This window comes from Astyanax mexicanus, chromosome 17, assembly GCF_023375975.1.
Source record: "Astyanax mexicanus isolate ESR-SI-001 chromosome 17, AstMex3_surface, whole genome shotgun sequence".
NCBI lineage: Eukaryota > Metazoa > Chordata > Actinopteri > Characiformes > Acestrorhamphidae > Astyanax > Astyanax mexicanus.
In genome coordinates, this window is record NC_064424.1 from 18,644,160 (window position 1) to 18,662,045 (window position 17,886).

General features: G+C 34.0%; 1 protein-coding gene across 1 annotated transcript; it reads right to left on the minus strand.

The window, feature by feature from the left end:
• Positions 1 to 924: 924 nt before the first annotated feature.
• Positions 925 to 13,229, minus strand: il12bb (interleukin 12B, b). Its single transcript, XM_022676248.2, has 9 exons — positions 9,274 to 13,229; positions 9,091 to 9,172; positions 7,697 to 7,966; positions 6,453 to 6,555; positions 5,234 to 5,403; positions 3,464 to 3,624; positions 2,486 to 2,601; positions 1,540 to 1,563; positions 925 to 1,437 (listed from the first exon to the last, which is right to left on the minus strand). Exons 2-8 carry the CDS (start codon positions 9,170 to 9,172, stop codon positions 1,545 to 1,547), a joined length of 921 nt encoding a protein of 306 aa, XP_022531969.2. The 5' UTR covers positions 9,274 to 13,229; the 3' UTR covers positions 925 to 1,437; positions 1,540 to 1,544.
• Between the last annotated feature and the right edge of the window lie 4,657 nt (positions 13,230 to 17,886).

A 17,886-nucleotide genomic window follows, 5' to 3' on the forward strand; every position in this document is an offset into this window, starting at 1 on the left:
GGACCCTGAGATCACTACAAGCTCTTATAAGCTGATTCCTAAAATGACGCAGCAGTAAAACTGAAATAAAATTAAATAAATGGATACTGGAATTACAGGCACGCTAAATGTGGAGGACTTGGGGCATCTAAAGGTTTACATCAGTATTGTTTCTTTTGAAACATGAAATATTTATTACTGATACTGTTAGCAGTTTATTTGTAGTGTTATTTTATTTGATTATTATTTTTTGTTGAGTGTTAGAAGTTTAAGTTACATTGATTGCCAGCTCTGAATTTAGTTTTTTGGACTCTGAGATGACTTGGAGTCTGCCAGCAAATAAATGCAAGAAGCTGCTTTTGAAGACTGACTTTTTATACCTATTTGTGACATTGAAACTTGTGTTTTTAATTTTATTGTGTGTATGTTTTTTTTTGTTTGAATAGAATATAGGATATTAATTTGAAATATTCAAATTTTTTGTATTTCATTATTTCATGTTGATAGATGTCCTCTCACGGCCCTAGTCGTGTATATTGTCATTTCATTTGAACCAGAACACAGATGTGAGCACTGAATTTATGGATGCAACTCAAGTGTAAATAAAAAAAAAAGGACATGATTTTATAACGAGTTTTCAATATTGTGTTTATTTTTACAAATAAAATATATATCTCAATACATATATCTCTTAACAGAACATTGTCAGCGACACATTAGCTTGGTTAAATACAGTTTATGAATGAATTGCCTATGTTTATAACATTTTCAGTATTTAAACAGGATTTATATTAATAATTAAATGCTCAAAATTAAATACAGCTCTGGAAAAAAAAATAAGCGACCACTTATGTTTCTGAATCAGTTTCTCTGATTTTGCTATTTATAGGTATGTGTTTGAGTTAAATGAACATTGTTCAAATCAATAATTGGTGAAAAACACAAAATCACAGTTTTCATGCATCTTGGCATGTTCTCCTCCACCAGTCTTACACACTGCTTTTGGATAACTTAATGCCACTCCTGCTGCAAAATTAATCAGATTAGCTTGGTTTGATGGCTTGTGATCATCCATCTTCCTCATGATTATATTCCAGATGTTTTCAATTTGGTAAAATCTAAGAAACTCATCATTTTAAGTGGTCTTTTGTATTTTTTAAAAACAACAAGTCTTTATAGCAACCAGCCTGCCAGTTGCAACAAATCATCAACAATCAAGTGTTTTTCTAAAGTGATGCCATGGAAGAACTACATTGCTTTTTTAAATTACCCATGCATTGAAAAAAAAATACATTTCTGCATGTGAACCCAAATAAAAACTTTCTGTCACAGTGCATTATTGAATCTATGATTAAGAATCTCTTCAGAAATTCATTGAAAGTTTGTAAATATGAAGATGCACTCCTGGAAGCATCCCGTCAACGGTAGTGATAAGATATATACTGTTTTCTTCCAGACCTGTTCAAAATGAAGAGAATGAGATGAGTGGATACTTATTTAGAAAGTAATATGGGAAATCATGACAGTACATGCAGTATGAGGTCAAGGAACATAACGTACCTTCTTTACTTTTGCTTGCTGACCCTGTGGAGAAACAGAAAGAAATATTACAAAAAAAGAAAAGAATCAATACGTTTTGGACAGTAAAATTCTCTATTTATGGCATTTAGCTGATATTCTAATACAGAAATCAGTGTCTTAGAAATTTAGAATATTATATAAGACCAATTGGTACTTTAGGCAGTGTGGGCAGTCAGTGTGCCAAGTCCTGCAGGAAAAATTCAATCTGCATCTCCATAATAAAAGTTGTCAACAGAGGGAGCCATAAAGTGCTGTAAGATGTTCTGGCAAAAACACTGCACTGACTTTACACTTGATAGAACACAGTGGATCAACACCAGCAGATGACAGACATGTCTCTCCATACCATCACTGATCATCAGTAAATTTTACATTTCATATGGAAATCAGGGGAGCAGAGTCTGGAGGAAGAGTGGAGAGACACACAGTTTAAACTGCTTGAGGTCTAGAGTGAAGTTTCCACCAATCAGTGATGGTTTGTCTGTCATCTGCTGGTGTTGATCCACTGTGTTCTATCGAGCCCAAAGTCAGTGCTGTTTTGTTTTCCCAGAATATTTTACAGCACTTCATGCTTCCCTCTGTTGACAACTTTTATAGAGATCCAGATTTCATTTTCAAGCAGGACTTGACACACTGAGTGCCCACACTTCCAAAAGTACCAGTTGGTCTGATTTTTGAGTTTTCATTGGCTGTCAGCCATAATCATCAACAATAAAAGAAATAAACGCTTAAAATAGATCACTCTGTATGTTATACATCTATATAATATACTGTATGAGTTTCACATTTTGAAATAAATCACTGAAATAAAGTAACTTTTCAATTATGTTCTAATTTTTTAATTTTTACTTATTGGTGTCGTGCAGAATAGTCACCCACACCGGAAATTGAACCTCAAACAAGAAAACTACAGAAAATCACTCACTTCTCCTCGCTCCATTCACTCCAGACTTGATTGGTGAGGGAATCCTGGGCTCTTACACAGAAGGTATAACTCTTTCTGGAGTTGACCTTATACTGTGTCAAATTTGTGTAATGGGGCTAAAGATAAAAACAGCAAATATGCATAGTTATAGTATATTCATAATATTTTCAATACAGTAAATGACTTCAAAAATGACAGTTTTAAATATCTAAACATTTAACAAATTTTAGGGGAAATTTGGATTGAGATTCATTTACAACACTAGTCATTAGACTGTAAAAATATTTAAATGTTTAATTAATAATGCTATATATGGTTTTGTAAAGCTTCAATCAAACTGAACTGTTGGAAGGTTACAGATTTACACCTTTTATTCAAAACATTCTGAACAAAACCTATTACCAATCATTAATTTATTAACTAATTTAAGATTTTCATACATACTTTTTGTAACCATAAAATATATGCAACTCTGGAAAAAAATAAGAGACCACTTCAGTTCCGGAATCAGTTTCTCTGATTTTGCTATTTATAGGTATATGTTTTAGTTTTCAGACCTCAAATAATGCAAAGAAAACAAGTTCATATTCATAAAGTCTTAAGAGTTCCTAAAATCAATATTTGGTGGAATAACCCTGGTTTTTAATCACAGTTTTCAGGCATCTTGGCATGTCCTCCTTCACCAGTCTTACACACTGCTTTTGGATAACTTTAGGCTTTCACTCCTGGTGCAAAAATTCAAGCAGTTCAGCTTGGTTTGATGACTTGTGATCATCCATCTTTCTCTTGATTATATTCCAGAGGTTTTCAATTTGGTAAAATGAAAGAAACTCATCATTTTTAAATGGTCTCTTATTTTCTTTCCAGAACTGTATATTTCTTGTATCATATGTAAATCTTTACATTGGTACAGTATTGGTACAGTAAATGATGCTTTTATATCTGAAAAAGACAGGGCCCTGTAGGTCATGACCTCACCTCTGAATGGTTTCCTATATGAGTACAGTCCTTGCGATGAGAGACCACCTTCACTTCATACATCAGTGGGTAGTAAGAGCATGGGGTGTTCCATGTTGAAGGCTGTTCCCACTCAAACTCATCATCTTTTGACTTTACGATGCTCACCTTATCCGGTTTAACTGTAAGAACAGGGCAGTGTAAGTTTACTGAACGTGCCGAACTTCAGCTTGGTCTGTGCCTTAGCATAGACTTAGCACATGACTGATGTATATACATTTTTATATATATAACCTGACATGTTTTTAATAAATCTAAAGGCATATTTTTCCACTAAGCCTTTTCATTCTTTATTCTTTCTAAGCTGTTGAAGGAGCCCATGTAACATTCAACAAAAACAAACAATATATATATATATATATATATATATATATATATATATATATATATATATATATATATATATATATATATATATATAATAAAAAAATAATACATTTTGCATACTTTCAAAAAAACAGAAAAAACAAACACTATTATTTGCCTGAGTGGGTCCACATTTACAAAAAGCTGCACTGGGAATTTTAAAATTGGCTCACACCCATTTGTGAGATTATTGGCTAGAAATTCAATTATTTCCTGACTTCCAATTATCTGTTCAAGCAATGATCTGATAACTGTCAAAATCTAATTTTCTGCTTTTCCAAATTTTGGATTATTAAATGCATGTAAACACAATGATTGGATAACTGTCAAAATCCAATTTTCTGATTTTCCAAGTTTTTGGATTATTAGACAAAATCTAAATTTTCTCCAGATGTCAAATTAGCAAATGAATGTAAATATGGTGACCAGATTACAGACAATTTTTTTTGCAATTGGCAATTGGCAGATTTAATAAATGCATGTAAATGCAATGATTTCAATATTGATAAAATCAGATTTTCTGCTTTTTTCAGATAATTAAATGCATGTAAATATGTTGATCGGATTACTGACAAAATCGAATTTTCTGCAATTGTGGGATTTATTAAATGCATGTAAATGCAATGATTGGATAACTGTCAAAATCTAATTTTCTGACTTTCCAAGTTTTTGGATTATTAGACAAAATCTAAATTTCTTCAGAAGTCAAATTAGTAAATGCATGTAAATAGGGTTACCAGATTACAGACATTTCTTTTTGCAATTGGCAATTGGCCGATTTAATAAATGCATGTAAATGCAATGATTTGAATATTGATTTGAATAAAGATTTTCTGCATTTCTCAGATAATTAAATGCATGTAAATATGTTGATCGGATTACTGATCAAAATCAGATTTTTTGTGTGCATGTAAACATGTTAAAAGGATTACTGACATCTTTGACTATGTAAAATCAGATTTTCTGTAGTTACCAGAGTAAATGCATGCAACAGTGCTCAATGTATTACATCAGATTAAAAAAAAACTTTTTTTTTTTTTTAAATCACTACTTTGCTATGTGATTACAATTACAGTTTGCTATTTAAAAAAAAAATTCTTTTTCTGAAATGTTGTAAAGGTACGTTTCAGGTATGTTTTGATGTTTTGTTCTAACAGTGACCACATATTTATGTATGTCTTCTTATTTGTATATATTTTAAAATCTTATTTATACAAAGTATGTATGTCCACTGTACTCTGCATTCTATTACTGTAAAAAACATAACTTTTCTTTGTGTGTCAATAAGCTTTATCTGATCTCAGAACTCAGAGAAGAGTGAGCTCATCACAGCACTGTCCAGAAGAGGGCACTGGAAGCTCTTACTGATATCATGGATGAAGAAAGTCTTCTGGTGCTCCTCCAGGCGGTACTGGCTCCGGACCATCAGGGTGAGGCTGATGCGATTTACCTCCTCAGAGGATGGGCACTGCTGTTCCTCACAGGTCAGCCCGTTGTTATCAGCATCCAGGGAACAGTTCATAAGCTGAGAGTTTCTGTGGAACAGTGGCCTAATTATAGCTTATCATAATACAATAATATCTACTCAGACTACACTCAGTAGGCTGAATATGGAATCATAACAGGACTGGAATATACACCATTACGGCCATAAAATTAAAACATTTCACATTTTGGCATCTTTTCAAACATTTTGCCATTTTTTTTCACAATTGAATAAAGAAAAAAAGAGAAACAATCAAAAATGAAACACACTATCAAAGCACAATACCTCAGCAGTGCTATTCTAATCATGGGTTTATTTCAGTAGTGTTACTCCAATCACACATTTATCATGGCAGTGTAATTTTAGACATGCATTTACCTCAGCAGAGCTATTCTTACTCTGTTCTTATATGTACAGTGCTATTTTAGTCATTTATTTACCTAAGTAGAATTATTCTATTAATAAATTTACCTCAGCAGTGCAATTTTAATCATGACTTTTTTTTCTCAGTAGAGCTAATCCAATAATAAATTTACCATAATAGTGGAATTTTAGTAATTACGTTTCTTCAGTACAGCTATTCTAATCATAAATTTACCTCAGCAGTGCAATTTTAGTTATTGCTTTTCTTCAGTAGATCTATTTTAACACTAACTTTACATCAGTAGTGCACTTTTAGTCATTGCTTTCCTCAGTAGAGATTTTCCAATAATAAATATACCTTAATAGTGCAATTTTAGTAATTACTATTTTTCAGTACAGCTTTTCTAATCATGAATTTACCTCAGAAGTGCAATTTTAATAATTATGATTTTTTTTTATCAGTAGAGCTATTCTAACACTAACTTTACATCAGTAGTGCTATTTTAGTAATTTCTTTCCTTAATACAGCTTTTCTAATCATAAATTTGCCTCAGCAGTGCAACTTTAGTCATTACTTTTCTTCAGTAGAGCCATTTTAACACTAATTTTACCTCAGCAGTGCAATTTTTGTCATTTCTAATCATAAATCTATTCTAATCATAAATTTACCTCAGCAGTGCAGCTATGTTCAAGCGACACATTTATGTATGCAAAAGGAAATGATCTTTTTCTTACCGGGAAGCTTTGACGAATACCACAACTCCATTCCTCTTTGAATCCCATTTCCAAAAGCAATGAAATGGCCCACTGTAGTTCCTCGCTACACAGGTGATGAATTCTAGACAAAATTAAATGTATATATTTAAAAAATTTGGATAGACAAATCTTTGCTAACAATGTCATACTGCTGCTAAATATCGAACACTAGACCTGTCATAATAACTGTTATTTTTTTGCACAATATATTTTCCCAGAAGCAATTGAGATAAATGATGTAATTGTCATTTTTAAATTATTTTATACCATTGATTTAATGTTAAAGCGACCATCTGTACGTTTTTGGCATTTGGGGATATAGAGACCTCTTTGGTGAGAATGTATAACTGCACAGAGCATGTGGAGGTAGAGTATATCTAATTCAGGTTAATGTGAATAAATTGCTGTGTGAAATTCAGTGGTTTTAAGTATATTATATTGCTCGTTTTTTATTTTGTGAAAAACTGTCAAAATATAGTGATTACATCCAACAAACCTACCAGAGCACTTTATAAATGAATGTAAATAAAATAAATTTAGTTGCAGAGAGTTACCTTTATCAGTCTTACCATATTCTTATATGCACAGTGATATTTTATTCATTTATTTACTTCAGTAGAATTATTCTAATCATACATTTACTTCAGCAGAGCTATTCTTATCATGTTTATATATGTACAGTCCTATTTTAGTCATTTATTTACTTTAATAGATATTATACTGTTCCTTTTTTCATTTGTGAAATGCTGTCAAAATATAAAGAGTGATTACATCCAACAAACCTAAAAGACCACTTTGTTTTTAAATTAATGTAAATGAAATAAATGTGTAAGTTGCAGGGATAATCTTGCCAGGAGACTGAGCTACCTTTATCAGTCTTACCATGTTTTTATATGTACAGTGCTATTTTAGTCATTTATTTACCTTAGTAGAATTATTCTAATCATACATTTACCTCAGCAGAGCTATTCTTATTATGTTCATATATGTACAGTGCTATTTTAGTTAATTTTTTACCTTAGTAGAATTATTCTAATCATAGATTTACCTCAGCAGAGCTATTCTTATCATGTTCATATATGTACAGTGCTATTTTAGTCATTTATTTACTTCATTTGTGAAATGCTGTCAAAATATAGAGAGTGATTACATCCAACAAACCTACCAGACCACTGTTTTTAAATGAATGTAAATGAAGTAAAGATGCCAGGAGACTGAGTTACCTTTATCAGTCGCTGTCAGAATAGCCTTCTCGAAATCCACTGGTTTGACCAGCACTAACGTGTGGTTCAGAAGCTCTCCTGATGGATTGTGGCAGGTGTAGTTTCCCCCCAGCATGCCGTAGATAGCAATGATTATATTGTTACCCTGATCAGGAATAGTCATTCCATTCTTCTGCCAGTGAATCTCACTTCCTTCAAACTGATCTCCACAGTGTAACAAAACATCACTCTTCTGTATCATAGGATCCCCATTCACTTCCAAACCAAGAACTGCAACAGTCCAGACATACAGCTTTATCATACAACTTGCACCATATCACACTACGTACAGCTCTGAATAAAAAATAAGAGACTACTTAAAAATTATGAGTTTCTTTGATTTTACCAAATTGAAAACCTCTGGAATATAATCAAGAGGAAGATGGATGATTACAAGCCAACAAACCAAGCTGAACTGATTGAATTTTTGCACCAGGAGAGGCATAAAGTTATCCAAAAGCAGTGTGTAAGACTGGTGGAGGAGAACATGCCAATATACATGTAAACTGTGATTAAAAACCAGGGTTATTCCACCAGATATTGATTTCTGAACTCTTAAAACTTTATAATTATGAACTTGTTTTCTGAAAGCCCTGCATATTTTTTGTTATTTCAGCCGTTTCTCATTTTCTGCAAATAAATGCTCTAAATTATTATTTTTATTTAGATTTTGGGAGAAATGTTGTCCATAGTTTATAGAATAAAACAACAACATTTTGCTCAAACATATACCTATAAATAGCAAAATCAGAGAAACTGATTCAGAAACTAAAGTGGTATCTAATTTTTTTCCCAGAGCTGTATATAATAATAAATAGTAATATAATTATTGGAACATTATGTCTTGTGATATACGAGCCTTCCTGGATATTAGATTGGATATATTTCTTTCTTTCTTTTTATTTTTTGACATAAAAAATGTAAAATATGCTTTATTTAGACTATTTATATTTTTTCCATCCATGAAGACACTTAAAATAAAGTAGCTTTCAATAGTAAAGTAAATAATTGATTTCTCAAAATCACCAATATATGGTTATATGTATAGACCTATTAAAATGGCAATCATAAAAATAAAATCTATCCTCATGAAGTCCTTTTGGAGCATTTCTATTGGTCCATTCATAAATGTCTTAAACATTGTAAATTATGTAAAATTGTCAAATTATAACCCCATAATCTATAAACCTTATAACCATCCAAAAGAGCAATGTTTGTAACTTTTAGAAATGTTGAAATGCTGAATTCACACACTATCAAAAAACCCAAAACAAAACTGTATATACTAGGTTTTGCTAGACATTGACATATATAGAATTATGCTGTTTTAAATAATTATAGAATAGAAAATTTACCATTTGGCTTGATAAACTGAAGTGATGTGCTGTTTCTCACATTGAGAAAGATAAAAAGCAAGAAAAAGAAGACTCCCTTCATCTGAAAGAAAAAAAACACAATAGAATGATCCCTTTCTTGTATCAAAATTTGAACAAAAAGACTAATGATTAATGCTGATATTAAACAAATCTCTGTCCTACCTTCACTTTTGTCTGATCGATTACAACACGATTCCTCAGCTCTGGTCACACTGAACTGATTTGTTTGAATGCAGCAGGTTTTATAGGTAGAAGCCAAAAAAATCCCAAAGTACAACAATAGCATCTGAGAAAAAAAAAGGAAGACACTTAGGTGGAATTCACACTCTGATGACTTTTGTCACTATTGCATAATTGCATAAAGGCCACTGTGCTTGTGGGTCCCAATTAAATGGCATGAGGGGATGGGATGGGGGGGGGGGGGGCTGTTTGTGGTAGAGGGTAGGTGTGAGTGTGTAATAGATAAGTGGCTAGGTATAGATAAAATTTAAATTTAATGTCGGTCAATACAATATCATTCCAATATTGTTATGAGCAATAAAAAAGCCACAAAAACAAATGTCCTTATCTATAAACCTATGAAAAAATCTGTTTAAAGCTTTGAACACAACTTCTCATTCAAAGTTTATGTTTTACATCATTAATGTATAAGACTATGAAGGAACACATAAGGGATCATTCAGTAAATTAAAAAGGTTAAACAAACCCAAATACTTATACTTATACTTATCTGGGGTGCTGTTTATTTATTCGGTTTCTGAGGCTGGTAACTTTGAAGAACTAATCCTGTACAAAAGAGGTAACTCTCGGTCTTCCTGTCCTGGGGTGGTCCTGATGAGTGCCACTTTCATCATAACATTTTTGATGGTCTTTGCGACTGAACTGATTTTTATTTTTATTTTTTTCAGACATTTTAGTACTTAGATAATAGATCTATTCCCTGTATTATACCAACTCTACCTCTTCACAAAACAACTGATGGTAACTCTTGAGAAGTTCAGCACAGCTGTTAACTGATAAAAAAGTAATTCCAGGTGACTCTACTTTATAAAACTGAGTGAGAAAATCCAGCCAAGATGGACAAAACTGTCTATATCTAAGCAAGAGGTGCCTAATTTGAAGAATCTAATATAAAAAAACATATTCTGGTTTGTTTAACACTTTTTTTTGCTAAATAATTCTAAATAATTTCTTCATAGTTTCATAATTCATAGTTTCTTCATAGTTCATGATCATGATCCCCTTCTTTCGGAAACTGGGCAGCATGGCAGATTTTTCAACACAATAACGACCCCAAAAACACCTCAGGGAAGCTAGTAAGGTAAAGGTAAAGTTGATGGACTGTCCAAGAACCCAATTGAGCACCTGTGGGGCATCCTCACACAGAAGGTGGAGGAGCACAAGGTCTCTAACATCCACCAGCTCCGTGAATTAATATTTGGCCCGTATTTTCACTGTGATTATGGGTCCTAATGAAGAAAAGTGGAACAGGAGCGAGGTGCGGGTGGGGGAGCATTGTGGTCAGGGGTGATATGAATATCGTCGCCACTAAACACGATACCCTGTCCAGGAAATATGTATTGAGTATTGAGCTGCATGCTGGGAGGTCAGATCTGAAAAAGGAAAACGCTTGGTCAAACGGATCGGTGTCCGGTTGCATCAGTGTGTGTGTGTCACGTTTCCATGTGGAATTTTTCAACCATTGATCTTTTCAGCCATAAATGTCAGAAGATAAAGAAGAAGAAGTTCCACACACGTGGCAATGGCACAGTTGTGGTGAACTGGGAAGTGAGATACAAATTACATGAGAAGGCCTTGTAAAAAAACGCAAACACACACACACACACACCACACACACAAAGAGGGAGACTTCTGCAGATGACGTAACAAGGAAAAAACATTCATAAGGCTAGAGGAAGTCCAGGAGGTCATCAATGGATCATGAAAAAAGAACAAAGCCGGGGAAGCAGTGAAAGTACTGCTTGTAAAGCTATCGGTTAACACCTTCCACCGCAGTGTCAAAATGTGTCTATAGGTGTTGCACCTAAAAACAGGGGTCTTCACACTTGGTCTACCACATATAGATCACACACACATACAGGTTTTACACACATAAACACGTGTTCATACCTCAGGGAATTTCACAGTGTTCCTATTAATTTGACAATGCAAGAAAGGAGTTTTCTGAGTTTGTTTAGGTCTTTTTTTCACTCAGTGGTCAGAAACATTTAAGCTGTAAGGCTTTTAAGCTTTGATGGAACTACTAAGGCATCTCAAAAAATTAGAATATCATTGAAAAGTTACTTTATTTCAGTAATTCAGTTCAAAATGTAAAACTTATATTTTCTTGTTGATGATTATGGCTTACAGCCAATGAAAACCCAAAAATCAGTGTCTTAGAAAATTAAAACAGACAATTCCTGCTGGAAAATTTAATCCGCATCTCAATTAAACGTTGTAAGCAGAGGAAATCATAAAGTGCTTGATAGAACACAGTGGACCAACACCAGCAGATGACATGACTCTCCAAACCATCACAGTAAATTTTGCATTTTATATGGAAATCAAGTGAAGAGGCACACAGTCCAAGCTGCTTGAGGTCTAGCGTGAAATTTCCACAATCAGTGATGGCCTAAGAAGCCATGTCATCTGCTGGTGTTGGTTTATGGAAATGCGGATTTCATTTTCCAGCAGGACTTGGCACACTGACAGGGTGGATCATTTTTAGCAGAAATTGGCAAGATAATAACCCGCCCAACGTTTTTGTTGTGGTCATTTCTGCCCCTGCAGTGTCCTCTCAGGTTTATCTGTTTAACTGTACTCAGAAATTGGTACACATCTTTTGGTACGTGGACACTCACAATATGCAGAGCAGTCAATTAATAAAAAAACCCAACAAACCCAGCTGACGTCCAACCATCTGCGTCTCATCGCTGTCAGCTTAGCCAATCAGCTCTACCTCGTGCCCCACTCCTAAACCCAAACATCACCCAGTGCCCTTCTAAACTACTCCTCCAATTGTTTTTTGTCTTTGTTAAATGTGAGCTAAAGGTGGAGTCAGCTAAAACCAGAGGGTAGTTAGTGCCCCTTTAAGTAAAAGTAATGTTTTATTTCAGTTCCTTTTGGAGCACTTCTATTGGCCCATTAATCATGAAATTCGGACACAATATGAAGAACTGCTAGGATCGCATTATGTCAAAAAGTGAAGAAAAAAAAAAGGTTAAATGTTAAAGGTTTTGCGTGAATCAGTGTCAGTTGATAATAATGTATAATCATCATCACAGTAATTTCCAAATCAGGTCAGTCTGAATGAAGTAATGCTAATTCATCACAGCTGTATTAGGAACAAATGTCTCAGTGAATCTGATGTGCCAACAAAACGACGTGTTCCCTTTACTGTCACAAGATGTTTGGGTCATCAAAAGGGGCTAGACCTACATAGATATAAATCATCTATTTTTTTATTACAAAACATCATATTTATTAGAAATGGCAGCTTAAACTGTACCACGGTTTATATTGTAAATGTGCATCTATGGATCTTCTGTTTTAATTTTATCTCAGTCAGATGCCGCATTTAGGAATGAGGTTCAAAGGTGTTGGACCTGTATGTAATGAATGTAGTTACATTCCTTACTCAAGTAAAAGTACAGCTCTGAAAAAAATGAAGAGACCACTTCAGTGTCTGAATCAGTTTCTCTCATTTTGCTATTTATAGGTGTATGTTTTAGTAAAATTAACATTTCTCCCAAATTCCAAATAAAAATATTGCCATTTAGAGCATCTTTTTGCAGAAAATGAGAAATGGCTAAAGTAACCAAAAAGATGCAGAGCTTTCAGACCTTAAATAATGCAAAGAAAACAAGTTTATATTCATAAAGTTTTAAGAAATCAGAAATCAATATTAGGTGGAATAACCCTGTTTTTTTTATCAACATTTTGGTATGTTCTCCTCCACCAGTCTTACACACTGCTTTTGAATAACTTTATGCCACTCCTGGTGCAATTTCAGGCAGTTCAGCTTGGTTTGATGGCTTGTGATCCAACTCATAATTTTAAGCGGTCTCTTTTTCTTTTTACCTGAGCTGTATTTAAAAGCCACAATGACTAAAATGTTATTTTAAAATATTAATGTTAATAAATTTGGGATTCACTAGGCTCCCTGTTTCAGCCGCATATATATGCCCATTTGAAATAAATGCATTTTAGTTCAATGCAAATATATTAAAGAAGCTTAGTTGGGACATTTCGAGTGCTCGAGTTCTCTTGAGTCTCTGAACTGATCATCTTCATAATAGGCTTCAGGTTTATATTTATACTTCTCATCCAACCACAATCAAATTCACTCTATCTGGATACAGCAATTTATCTTTTTTTTTTTTTTTTTAATGATGAAAAACCGGAATGAAAACTGAAAGCTGAATTAAATAGGACGAAATAACAAGGCTACAAAAAGAAAGTAAACTGAAAAACAATTACAGTAAATTTAAGGTTACCAACATTTCTAGTTAAAGTAACAAAGTACTTGTACTTTGTTACTTGAAACCTCTGATGATGTCACATTTGCTCCAGTTAAAAATTCCAATAAATGTACACTATTTTAAAACATTTCCAAATAAAAGTTAAATAAACACTTGTTTGTAATTTTCCCACAAACATGTTTGTCAATTCTACACAAACAATATTTTCCACTTTTTGAGTTCCAAGTTAACACTGTTAGCGATAACAGTAAATAACATATTATAAGGTATATAGGTAATTAGAATACCATGGAAACATGTCAACAACTTAAACAAATAAAAAAGTTCAAAGAGTCTATCGTTGATTTGATGAAACACAAATAGATAAAAATGCTAATAAAATGCAAAAGCATACTACTGCTTGTAGCGCTGTTGATTTGGGGTGCTGCCATCAACTGCTATATTAATTGAATATTTTTTTTCAATCAAAAGTTAACATTATAAATACTACAGACATTTGGAATAACTTATAAGCTGATTAACTCAAACTAACCCAAAATGGAGAGTTAGGATATATACTCACTTCTTTGAGTAAGATAAACTATTTGTTTTATTTATATTTTTGGTAAAGGTGAAATGATTTAATTGACATATACAGACTGAGTGATCTGAGCTGGGTGCCTTATTTTCATTTTTAGTTTTACTGCAATTCTGATGAGTAAAACACCTTTGGCATTGATTCTGGGACTTTTCTTTCCTTTGCCCTCACGTTTTCTTCAGTGTGTAGTCATTCCCCCCTGCGACCTTTCCTCTGTGTTAAGTTATAACATATATCCCCAGTCACATCTTAAATGTTCATTATTTTAAAATGCTTTACATTGTAGATTAATACTAAAGTCATCCAAACTATGACGAAAAACATGAAATTGTTGGCCTTCAGTTAACAGCTTTGAACTGGTCAAGAGTGAATTACTTGAATTTCTTGCCTCTTAATGTGATTGAGAGCATCAGTTTCGAAAAGGTAGAGTTGGTATACAGTGAATATCTCTATTTAAATAGTGTTCTAATCCATATTTTGGCAAGAACTTCTAATTTACGCAAAGAAAAAAATACTTTAAAAATGAAGGTGAGTTGATCCAAAACATTTCATGAAGAAAGTATCCTCAAGTGCAGTCACAGCAAAGACCATCTAAAATGTAATGATAAAACTGGCTCTCATCAGGACCACCCTAGGAAAGGAAGGTCAAGAGTTACCTCTGTTGAACAGGATAAATTCATCAGAGTTACCAGCCTCATGCAGAAACCACAAATTAACAGCACCCCAGACTTTTTTTATTTACTACATGATTCCATATACATTCTTTCATCGTCGGGATGACTTCAGTATTTCTTTCTAATGTAGCAAAAATAATAAAATAAAAAAAAATGAATGAAAAAGTGCGTCCAAACTTTTGGCAACATTTAACACTTTTTTTGTTTACTAAATTATTTAATATGTTTTTCTGCATAGTTTAGGTGACTTTAATATAAATCTAAACTGAATGTAAGCTGTGTCTATTGGCTCTGCATTTAATTGGCTCTGTACCTGTTCTTTGCACATGAATTAAAAATAATAATAATCAAATCTAATCTTGTTTTTTTTTATTAATAACAGAAATAGGACTTTTCAAAATGACTAATTAGATTTATGTGTAATGAATAGAATAGAGTTAAGAGTGTTTGACTCCAGACAAAGAGGGGAAAAAAGGAGTGTATCAAGAAGCCTTGTGAATAAACAAAGGCTATTGTCTGCATTGTCTGTAATGTCAATCAGGAGATGAAAGAGATTGTTGAGCTGGTCCACAAACAAATTTGTTTTTCTTGGCATGCCTTATGAAAGTGGTAGGATTTAAAAAGCTGAAGCAACTGCATGCCGAGCTGCACACTGACGTCTGCGTGCGCACGCACTTGCGGCTTGGTTGAATGAATTCCGATATTCTGATATTTGCACTTCAAAGCACAATGTACATTGTCTGACACACCCTGACTTCCACATTGCGTGTCGTTTCTGACCGCAGTGAGCAGAGCTTCCATTGTATGGTGAGATAAATGAAACTCAAGCTTGAATAGTTTGGACTAGATTTCTTCACCACAATCAGGGGTGAGGGAGGGTTGTGGTTGGGTCCAATACAATTGTGTTGTGCATGTAATCCCTAAATGATATATCACAATATTTAAAGACATTCATGATACACAAAGTATTGTAATGCATGTGATCCCTGTCAAAATCCATCACTGTAAATACATCCTTAAAAAACAATTAAATTAAGTTAAATTCTGTCCCATACAGTTTTCCCTTACATTGACTTTTATTTAAAGTTTTTCGCACTATAAGGTGCATAAGATTATAAGGCGCATTATGTGACACTAGTAAGGAATAGTGGTGTCGCCATGCTTTCCTTCTAATTTAGCAATAATAAAGCTAAGATGAGTAAACAAAACTAATTCTTAAAGAAAAAAAAACAAGCTCTGGATGTTAATCTACAAAGATTTCTATTCTGAAAAGTGTTTACTTGGGTGAGTAAAGCGCTTCTGTTTATTTACAGTAAGATCAGATTTCCGGATTTCCACTAAGGCTAAGTGCAGAGGTGGTTAGTGGCTAATGCCGCCCGACAGCGCTAAACTGAGGAACCCTGAGTGTTCTGGTTTGCCAGGGCAATATTAGCTAGCGGTAGCTTGAAACTTTACCACAGTAAACCCAAGCTAGCACCTAGCACAGTTAGCGGGTAGAGCTAATGATGCTCCAGTAGTGCTAGCCAGGGTAAGCAGCAGGCTACAGGCCGATAATACTCACCTCTGTACGGCGAAAGAGCTAGCGCTTAGCACAGTTAGCGGATAGAGCTAATGATGCTTCAGCAGTGCTAGCCAAGTTTAGCAGCAGGCTACAGGCAGATAATACTCACCTCTGTACGGCGAAAGAGCCAGCGCTTAGCACAGTTAGCGGGTAATGCTAATGATGCTCCAGCAGTGCTAGCCAAGTTTAGCAGCAGGCTACAGGCAGATAATACTCACCTCTGTACGGCGAAAGAGCCAGCGCTTAGCACGGTTAGCGGGTAATGCTAATGATGCTCCAGCAGTGCTAGCCAGGGTTAGCAGCAGGCTACAGGCTGATAATACTCACCTCTGAATGGCAAAAGAGCTTGCACTTATTGTGATTAGCAGCTAATGCTATTGCCGTTGTAGAACTAAACCACTGTTGAGCCCTTGAGCAAAGCCCTTAAAAGGAGAAATCCAGTGTGAAATGGACTTGTGGTGTAGTAGTGAAACATGATGATGAGTAAGAACTTTGATCCATTCACCCCCCGCATTCTGAAATACTGCACTTTTAGCCGATGCTCCCAACAGGCTTACAGTGCTACTGATAGGGGCATAGAGTTTCCCATGCAAAAAAAAATCTCTATTTTTAACACCATCAACAAATAGCTCAAAGTAGCTCCACACTTCACTGGTAGAATTCAGAGGGCTCTGACATTTAAAAAGAGGCACTGAAAACCTGCACAGGTTGTTTAAAGTTCTCAGTGCCTCGTTCTGCAAACGCAGACTGATTTCTTTATATGTTGCGTGACTTTGTGACACAAACACTGGAGTAAGGAGAGAGATGTGCCTTTTTTTGCTGGAAATACAGACCTTATACTGAGTTTGAAACACAACGTAAAATCTGAAGAAACACTTGGAGTCACAGCGACACACTTACAGAACAAGTCCCAAAGGTGGGGCGAAGCTTCCAATAAAGTGAGTTTTGGCAAAACTGTTATGTTGAGGCGGCAGTAATCAGTAATCAGATTGCTTTTTAAAAAAGTAATTGTGTGTTCACAAAAAACATATGCATTTTTTGATAATACCACCCAGAATTAAGGAAAACTAATAGTTAAACTAATAGATACTGTTTTCCAAAACACATACAGTATTGCAAAACAAAAAATGTTAATACAATATGACATGATATCAACAGCTCTGGAAAAAATTAAGAGGCCACTTTAGTTTCTGAATCAGTTTCTCTGATTTTGCAATTTATAGGTATACGTTTGAGGGAAATGAACATTGTTTTTTTAATTCTATAAACTACAGACATTTCTTTCCAAATTCCAAAACAAAATATTGTCATTTAGAGCATTTATTTGCAGAAAATGAGAAATGGCTGAAATAACAAAAACGATGCAGAGCTTTCAGACCTCAAATAATGCAAAAAAACAAGTTCATAATCATAAAGTTTTAAGTTCAGAGTTCAGAAATCAATATCTGGTGGAATAACTCTGGTTTTTAATCACAGTTTTCA